The sequence below is a fragment of the Solanum pennellii genome, chromosome 11 (genome assembly GCF_001406875.1).
Source record: "Solanum pennellii chromosome 11, SPENNV200".
NCBI lineage: Eukaryota > Viridiplantae > Streptophyta > Magnoliopsida > Solanales > Solanaceae > Solanum > Solanum pennellii.
In genome coordinates, this window is record NC_028647.1 from 59,223,952 (window position 1) to 59,234,068 (window position 10,117).

Here is a 10,117-nt window from a genome sequence, read left to right on the forward strand (position 1 = left end):
GACATGTTGAAGCTACACTAATGAGTTCAAGCTTAAAGTTGCTCATCCTCCTTGGTTGAACAAGTCAACTAGGATATGTGGAAAAGATTAGAACTAATTAATTGGATTTTCATTTGTTTATTAATTAGTTGGTAAACTTGTATGGTGCAATTGTGATTTGTTAATTTCTCTATAGTTACTCTGTGCCTCCTTTTCACTCAAACTTATCTCTAGCTTTAATTTAAATCTATTCTGTGAGGATGAAATATATTTGCAACAATTACCATTCAGAGTGTTGAGTTATTTAGGCCATCCAAATCCAAGAAAGCAAAAAATTAAAGCAAGGGCCTCTAATTATTTCACAAGAGACAATTAGACCTCATCATTTGTTTCACTAAAAAGGAAAGTCTAAATAATTATTTCAGTAATTAAGTTGATTTATTTTTTAATGTATTTGTTTTTTTTAATTTTACAACTCTTTAATGAGATGATTAAGACGTATAATAAAGTCTTGATATCATTATGAAGTTTGTTTAAAAATTTCTATAAAAATGACAGTTCACTCAATCAACCCACAATTACTATTTCATCCGTAATTACCACACTACTCACAATCACTATTTTGGCCATATCAATCACCACCATCTGTCATCTACAACAATCATCCTTCACCCAACGACAATTATAACCACCGTCAATCACCAAAATGAATCATCCCCCCATTAACCATATTTGCAATCAACACCACCAATTATTAATTATTACATCCACTAATTACTATCAATATTATCACCATTTGTCAACATTATATATCACTAACCGTCATTGTAATTCACTATTATCATTAGTTATCAATATCATTCAATTATTAATTATCAGTTGTCATCACCATCAACTAAAGTTAATCATTAGTGCCAACCAGTATACAATATGATACTACTCTCAACCACCGTCATCAATCAAGACTATCCTAATTATAGATACAAACAATCACCATCTTAGTCATCACCCCCACCAATTGCCATATAAAATTTTAAAGTATTTTATCGAATATATATAATATTAGATCAATTTAGTATTTTATATTTATTCCTTTTTTAAAACAAAAACAAATTTTATAAATTCAAATATTAAAAAAAACAATCTTTAACTCTCAAATATTCAAATCTTAATGTAATATCTTAATATTCAGATTAACACCACTAAATTTTGAGTTACATCTTATTATTCAAATGTGAGGCTAGATATGAAAATAAATGAAGTGAAATGCTTAAGAGAGACAAATTAAATAAATAAAAGCTTAGACAAATACTATTACAATTATATCAAATATATATAATTTTCTTAAAGTGATCAATGTTTAAGATGACATGGTATATTTTATGATCCACTAATGAATTGAAAGAAAGACATTTTCTCAACCTCTAACTAATATCCAAATGCAAAGTTTACTCTCTCTCCTCAATCATCTCATTTTATCTTTTTGTCTTTCTCCTAGATTAACTCTCTTTCTCTTTTCTCTCTTTGTTTATTTGTTCATCATCATCTTCATAATAATTTTTCTTTTGCCCTTTTAGCTTAGTCCCCATAATACAATGGGGAACTGTTGTTCAAGGGGCCAACCTAATAATGATGATGATGATCATATTATGAGTAAAGAAAAATCCAATGATAATGATCAATCAAAAAGTTGTAATAATAATAATACTACACCACCAAAATCTCCTGACCCTTCTTCAAAACCATCTAAAAAATCCCCTATAGGTCCAGTATTAGGAAGACCAATGGAAGATGTTAAAAAAACATATTCTATAGGTAAAGAATTAGGAAGGGGTCAATTTGGTGTAACACATTTATGTACACATAAACAAAATGGTGAACAATTTGCATGTAAAACAATAGCAAAAAGGAAGTTGGTTAATAAAGAAGATATTGAAGATGTTAAAAGAGAAGTACAAATAATGCATCATTTAACAGGTCAACAAAATATTGTTGAACTTAAAGGTGCTTATGAGGACAAACATTCAGTACATTTGGTTATGGAATTATGTGCTGGTGGTGAACTTTTTGATAGGATTATTACTAAAGGACATTATACTGAAAGGGCTGCTGCTACTTTGCTTAGAACTATTGTTCAAATTGTACATACTTGTCATTCTATGGGTGTTATTCATAGAGATCTCAAGCCTGAGAATTTTCTTCTTCTTAATAAAGATGAGGATTCACCTCTCAAGGCTACCGATTTCGGTCTTTCTGTCTTTTATAAACAAGGTACATATGTAAATCAGTTTAACTTTTATGCGCTAACAGATCATAGTTAATATGCATGTCTATAGCACTAGTGCCCTAAGGGGATCGTTTCGTATGAATATATTCCAAGATAAGACATAGAAGATCACATTTTATCCTGCATTTGGTTAAGGGTTTCTCTGACTTCTTTAGTCACTTTTGAATCTATTGTATTTAGCAATGCCAGTAGCCTGGTGGGATTTGTGGAACCCGCTCATTGTATTGACTGGCCTAAAACCGTACTTGTCCATGATGAAAGTCGGGATGAAATCTGTTTTCACTCAAAATCAATCAGTTTAACTTATATATACTCATGAATTAATATAACATACATGCATGCATGTTTATATAGCAATTAATATACCATACATGCATGCATGTTTATATAGAACTAGAGTGACTTAAGGGGTCTTTTGGTATAAGGGATATATAGTAATCCCAAGATAAATATACATCTTATCCTGCATTTGGTTGGGGGTGTCTCTGACTTCTTTAGTCACTTTTGTATTTGTTGGATATATTTAGCAATGCCAGCAGCCTGGTGAGGATTTAAGGAACCCACCCATTGTATTGACCATCCTAAGACCGTACTTGTCCCTGATGAAAGTCGGAATGAAACATGTTTTCATTTAAAATCAACTCACTCTAAGCATTAGTTACTCTATGGAATAAGCTTTTATCCCATTATTTAATGTACTGCAATGATTTGATAAGTTGTTTCATATATATAGTAAAATAACTGTCTATTTCATCTCTCATACCAAATAAACCTTTAATGATGAAAGAGAATGAAGTAACAGAAGTTTGATAGTTATTCAGGTAGGGCCGATCAAGGGCTAATGTGACCTAGTGATCAATAAGTGAAAACCACGAGAGATGCAAAGGGAAACCTATCATAGACTACACACTAGTCATTTCTTCTCATCTGTCTAAGTTGTGGTGGGACAAAATTATCTGATATATTGGCCAATGAGATGGTAATAGGTGTGCACACAAACTAGCTTGGACACACTAATATTATATAGTAAAACTACAAAAAGAAAAAAGTAGTTAGTGCTCTTTAATCTCATTTTTGTAAAAACATAAAACTATACTCCCTCTATTAATATTCAATTTTGTGTTCTACAGGAGATGTGTTTAAGGACATAGTGGGTAGTGCATATTACATTGCACCTGAAGTGTTGAAGAGAAGATATGGTCCAGAAGTTGATATATGGAGTGTTGGGGTTATGTTATATATTCTTCTTTCTGGTGTTCCTCCTTTTTGGGCAGGTATCATTACTCTCTTAATCGAGATTTCGATTTCGAGTCCTGAATATGAAAAAATATTCGACAGAAATGGGCCCTATCCGACACAAATCCGGATCAAGCCCTTTAATTATGTAGGATAAAAATGCTAGTAATTGATTGTGTTAAATCAAAAGTAAGATTGATTTAGAGGTTAATTAATTAATAAATGATGGTTTTAAAATTTTGTTTTTTATTTTTATTTCAGAAACTGAACATGGAATATTCAATGCAATATTGCGTGGACATATTGATTTTTCAAGTGATCCATGGCCTTCAATTTCACATGGTGCCAAAGATATTGTTAGGAAGATGTTGACTTCAGATCCCAAGCAGAGGTTAACAGCAATTCAAGTGTTAAGTAAGTTCAATACTACCGTATGTTATTCTCTCTGTCTCATTTTACGTGATACTATTTGATTTTTTTATTGTATTTAAAAAAAAAAGATTTTTGAAATTTGTTGTCTAAAAACAATCGTTAAATATTTGTGTAAATGTAAATCATTTCGTCAAGGGTAAAAAAGAAATTTTAAAGTTAAATTATTTTTAATTATAGTAAGATAACACTCTTTTTGAAATTGACTAAAAAGGAAAGAGTGTCATGTAAAATGGGATTAAGGAGTATTAGATAGAAACTATTCACCCTTTTGTGTAATATTTTATCTATGTTAAATGAGTTTAACTTATATACATAATGGGTTGTGTTGGGATGATCGAAATTTGTTATTTTTAATTAAAGATTTCGGAAAGAGGTGAAGCCGGATGAGTTCAGGATTCTAGTTTTTTAACCTTTTAGGTTTTAAATATCAATATATTTCTAAAGACAAAATACAATATTTAAACGAAAGTTATTGAATTCTGCTAAACTCTGGATTTGGTTTCAACTCATCATAATCTCCTCTAATTTTGAATATGCATAAGTATACACTTAAACTTGTATAAAATTAAATAAATAAGTACACACGTCCTACGTGGCATTCTACATGACAATTTGCATCCTGCATGTATTATGCCACATAGGATCTATGTATCTACTCGTTCAACTTTATACAAGTTTAATTCTATTTGTGCATATCCAAAAATGGAAGATATAAATATGAAATAAGGTCAAGTTAAAGGGCAAATTTATGTATTATACCAAAAATAAATACATATAGATGAAAAATTCATTGGAGCATATATTTACTTGATTTATGAATAAATATGTATATGAATTCAGATCATCCATGGATCAAGGAGGATGGAGATGCACCAGATACACCACTTGACAATGCTGTTTTAAGTAGACTCAAACAATTTAGAGCCATGAACAATTTCAAGAAAGTTGCTCTCCGGGTAATGAAATCTTTTTTTTTCTCTTTTAAATCGAAGCATGTTCATTTAAAGTTGATCTATATATGTTACGTTAAAATAAAATTTCAAGAAAATCGGCTAATGAAACCCCTTTTTTTTTCCTTTCAAATAGAAGCATATTTCATTGAAACTTGTTATATATATAGATGTTACGTCAATATAAAAATTCAAAAAATTGTTCTCCGGGTAATGAAACCCTTTTTTCCCTTTCAAATGGAAATTGGTAAATAGGTATTTCTGAAAAGGATTTTAAGACGGTAAAAATTTATCATAGAAGCATTTTGCATTTACAGTTGATGTATAGATGCTACGTCAGAGTAAAATTGTAAGAAAGTTGCTCTCTGAGTAATGAATTCCTTTTCCCCCCTTTAAAATAGAAGCATATTTCATTTAAAGTTAATCTATAAATGTTACGTCAAAGTAAAATTTTGAAGAAAGTTATTCTTCGGCTAATGAAACCCTCCCCCCTTTTCAAATAGAAGCATATTACATTTAAAGTTGATGTATAAATGTTACGTCAAAGTAAAATTTCAAAAAGTTTCTCTTCGAGTAATGAACCCCCTTTCCTTCTTTTAAGTAAAAGCATATATTTCATTTGAAGTTAATGCATAAATGTCACGTCAAAGTAAAATCTCAAGAAATTTCTCTCCAGATATTTCAAGATCATGAAAAATTACATAAAATGTTGTGAATAAACTCTTCTTTTAAGAAATATATATAATTTCACCTTTAATTTTTTTTTTTAATGTGAAACAAAATATTTATTTGGAGAGAAAATATATTATAGGTTATTGCAGGATGTTTATCAGAGGAAGAAATAATGGGATTAAAGCAAATGTTCAAAAGTATGGATGCTGATAATAGTGGAGCAATAACACTTGAGGAGCTAAAACAAGGACTTGCCAAACAAGGAACTAAATTATCTGATTATGAAATTCAACAATTAATGGAAGCTGTAAGTCCTCTAATTATTTTTTTTTATGTCAAACACAAAATTATTATATTTTAATATTCATAAACTTTTTCCCCCCCTAAATTATAAGTAATAGATAATCACTGCACTTAGCAAGTTTACAATTGAATTAGTTTAGAATTTTTAAAAAGACCTAAAATTTGGAATTTATTGATAAGTGATGTTGAATCGATCGATACCTAATTAAAATGGTGATTGTTCGGTTATTACAAAAAGATAATTATGTGTGTTGAAAGACGGAACAAATTTTAAAATTTATCATTTTTTAAAAATCCATCTGAGATCGGCTCAAGTAGTTGAGCTTTATATTGTACAAAAAATGACACCCAAAAAAATAATTTCAAATATAAAAATTGTATCAAGACAACTAATTTTACTCGAAATAATTTATATATATATATATATGTGTGTGTGTGTGTGTGTGTACACACTTTCTCTCTTCACTTTTACTTGTTCAATTTAGACTTTGCACCTCTCTTAAGAAATAATGATTAATATGTATATTTTATCATAATATTTATATTAATTGATGTATAATCTTAGATTATTAAAAATTATTTGAGAAATAAGTAATTAATGCTCTCTCGATATATTAAAAGTGACAAATAAAAATAAAAAAATATATTTTTACTATGGACAAATAAAAGTAAAGGAATGAAGCAGTTGATAATTAGAATATATATTTAATTACCATCTAAAAGTCTTTCAATTAATATTATGAAGAAAAAAAAGTTGCAAGTTACTTCTTTATTGTAATATATTGATTTTTATTTTTTTATTTTTTGTATACATTGAAAAAAATTAATAAATTAGGCTGATGCTGATGGAAATGGAACCATAGATTATGAAGAATTTATTACAGCAACAATGCACATGAACAGAATGGACAAAGAAGAACATCTTTACACAGCATTCCAATATTTTGACAAGGATAATAGTGGGTAAGTTTATCGTATATTTGAATCGAATTATATATATCTGAATAATTAAAATTTATTATAATGTCTTAATATTATTGATGTTTATATAATATTCCTTCATTCAATTCATTCACTGTTATTTTCATAATCCATCATCATTAACTATTGTCGTTGCTGACCATCATATCGATCATAATCATCACTAGCCACTGTCTACATTCATCACCACCAACCACTATCAGAACAACAACCAATCATTTTCGACAATCATCATTATATCACAAACCATTATCATAATTCACCATCTCTTTTAACTATCACTATAATCCACCACGATTTTTAGCCGCCAACACCAACTATCACCATCAACCACTATTGCTAGACACTATATATCGCCACTAGCTACTGCCCACAACACCATCATTAGCTAAATACATTATTCCTAGTTGATACCCACAACAACAACATCAGCACCAATCACCATATAACTTTTTAAGTGATACAATACTAGATTAATTCAGTATTTTAATAAATAAATATTTATTAAATTTCTTTAAAATAGAAAATCTTATATTTTTCAAATATGTTCCAAAAACACAAAGTATTCAAATCTTAAATTATTATTATTTTTACCCTCTTCTAGATCTTAATTTTCAAAAAAATTTCAGGTACATCACAATAGAAGAGTTAGAGCAAGCTTTAAGAGAATTTGGTATTGATGATGGAAAGGACATACAAGATATTGTTGCTGAAGTTGACTCAAATAATGTAAAATTTGAAACACTCCCCTTTTTATCATATTATCAATTAATATTTATCATAATCATTATATACATATAATAACAGTATAAATTATTTAATTATGAACTTCTTTTTATATCTTACTACATAAAACTTAAACTCTAATGATTTAATTCTTATTGTGCAGGATGGTCGAATTAATTATGATGAATTTGCAGCTATGATGAGAAAAGGAAGTCCAGAAACAACAGCAAATATAAAAAAAAGAAGGGAGTCATTTGTCGTATAAATTTTCATAGTGAATATTTTTTAACAAAAAAAATCAAGATTAAGGAAAATATTTTTTCCAAAGTTTGATACTTGAGAAAGATAAAAGATTAATTTTGTAAAAAACATTCATGATGTTTTAAAATTTCATGGATGTTTAATGTATATTGTCACTATCATTTTTCCTAAAATCAATTTTTTTGTAAAAGAAATGAGAATTTAAAACTCATGAGTACTCTATTGGGATTCTGCTAAAGAGTCTAAAAAGAGTTTATAATTTGTGTATACAATATAATATAAATCTTTTTGTTAATAGATACTTAAATTTACAAGTACAAACCAATTTCTTTATAAAAAAAAATAATTTTTCTAGAAAAGATGTTTTCAAAAGATATTGACCAGCAAAGCAATAATAATTCAAAAATCATTGTCCTCCTAACCAAACACCCCCCCAACTCTTATACTATGCTAAGAAAATCGACCTTACAGTTAAATTTTTCTTTAAAAAAATTAGATCTTAGACCTAACTCAGCACGATATTCAACCTTGCGGTGAGAATTACCCAAAAAACATATACAAGGGGAGAACACTTGATCCCTCAACCTATATGAGGCAATATAAGAAAATTAAAAAGACGAACTTAAATTTCAACAATATATGACTGGAGCTACCAGCTGTACAAATAATTATCCACAAAAGCATTCAAACTGATTAATTGTTGACATAAAGTTTCAAACCTTACAAACAACATTCAGAAAGTTAGACCAGTTACAAGTTTTACTTACTTGACATAAGCACTGCAAAAGTAAAATTACCACCACAAAGAAAGGACATTGACCCCCAACTCCAAGAGAGAAAGACACGAGAAGGACGATTTCAAGAAGTTAACAAGACGGAGAGACAGAGAGAGAGAGAGAGAGAGAGAGAGAGAGAGAAACGAAACAATTTGAGCAGCTAAATAGCACTGTACATAAATTACAGCACAGGAAGTGTCTCCAGCTTTCCTTTTTTTCCCACAGATGTTGGATCCTTATGGAACCAACGGCATTTGATTATTCCCAGAGAATAGTTTGTTTATTGGAAAATGTCAATCCATTTCAACCGGAGCGCTTAGATAACCTGTCCACAAAAGCTGTGACCAAAACCAACCCCATCCAATTATATGTAGCAAAAGAATGCTCTGAAGTAAACCAAACCTACTTAATGATCGCATGCACGAGGCAATAGCTTGAATAGCCTCTCACCGGTGAACTTTTGTGATCCATGTCCAAACACCATTAGCAACGGAGCAATTAAATAACGATCAGAGTGGCCTGACTTGCCACTTTCAGGAATTTGTATTCTTCTTTTCTTCAAGAACAGAACCTTCCTTGAGTGCAATTTGTGCCTCATTTTCCCTTCCAAGTGCAAAGAGAGAAGCAGCTTGTAAATACGAAGCAACATGCCAAACAGGAGATATTACTTGTGCCTGTACTGCATCATTGAGGGCTTCCAGTGGCATATCATTCATGAGATAAGACAGACTACGCCGTGCATACACAGTTGGGGAGACCATAGTTCCAACATCGATAAACTGCAAAACCAACCCAAGTATTAAAATGAGTGATGCATTTAAAATTAGATTAGATGTACTCTTCTACGCACTCATTAATAATCTTGAGAACATGTTATCATCTCTTTAGACCATTTTGTTACTATATTGAATGTATGAAGTTTTAGACTACAAACATTTATCTCGTCTAAGAAAACACATCTGAAAAGTACCCAACTCAGAACCTCAAGTTTACAAGAACGGTCTTGCTACTCATATTCAAACCCAAGTGAGATGATTAAAAGTATTATAACCCGTGGCAACTGAACCTATCCAAGAGGAGTGAGGACCGTGAATTTCTTACCAGTGTATAGCATTCGATGGCGGCCTTAGCATCTTTGTGCCTGAAAGCAGAATCACCCTTTTTCTTGGAGTTCAACGTTTCCTGCATCTGATTTGTCCACATCTGGAATGAAAGCTGCAGGCAACATTAAAAAAGCGAGGTCATCATGAGACTTTGATAATTGGCTCAAAAAATGCACAATAACTTGGATTTGATTATCCATTTGAACAAATAATAAGTTACCAAAAGAAAATTGTTTTAACACCTGAGTAAATTCCTCTCCTAAGTGTCTCACATGTTGGAGAAGTGGGCACAATTATTCAATAGGCATTGGGAAGTTAAGGTAACAAGTAAAAGAAGTCATAAGTACATCATATTTTTTTCTCCACTGTTTCTGACTGTAGGGAAGGCAACAGAGGGGGGGGGGGGAGGTG

General features: G+C 30.3%; 2 protein-coding genes across 3 annotated transcripts in view; one reads left to right on the forward strand and one right to left on the reverse strand.

The window, feature by feature from the left end:
• Window positions 1–1,478: 1,478 nt before the first annotated feature.
• Window positions 1,479–7,974, forward strand: LOC107004090 (calcium-dependent protein kinase 17). Its single transcript, XM_015202320.2, has 8 exons — window positions 1,479–2,250; window positions 3,397–3,540; window positions 3,764–3,916; window positions 4,775–4,890; window positions 5,696–5,863; window positions 6,695–6,822; window positions 7,470–7,569; window positions 7,730–7,974. The coding sequence occupies exons 1-8, from the start codon at window positions 1,575–1,577 to the stop codon at window positions 7,829–7,831; spliced, it is 1,587 nt and encodes a 528-aa protein (XP_015057806.1). The 5' UTR covers window positions 1,479–1,574; the 3' UTR covers window positions 7,832–7,974.
• Window positions 7,975–8,465: 491 nt separating this feature from the next.
• The window catches only part of LOC107004676 (serine/threonine-protein kinase BSK7-like), a 13,144-nt gene continuing 11,492 nt past the window's right edge, over window positions 8,466–10,117 (reverse strand). The window contains exons 10-11 of one of the 2 annotated variants that reach the window (XM_015202973.2): window positions 9,705–9,818; window positions 8,466–9,382 (exon numbers count right to left, since the gene is read on the reverse strand). In XM_015202973.2, coding sequence (XP_015058459.1) covers window positions 9,137–9,382; window positions 9,705–9,818 — 360 coding nt within the window. In that variant the 3' untranslated portion in view covers window positions 8,466–9,136. The remainder of the gene's footprint in view (window positions 9,383–9,704; window positions 9,819–10,117) is intronic. The other variant, XM_015202974.2, reaches the window with a different exon arrangement.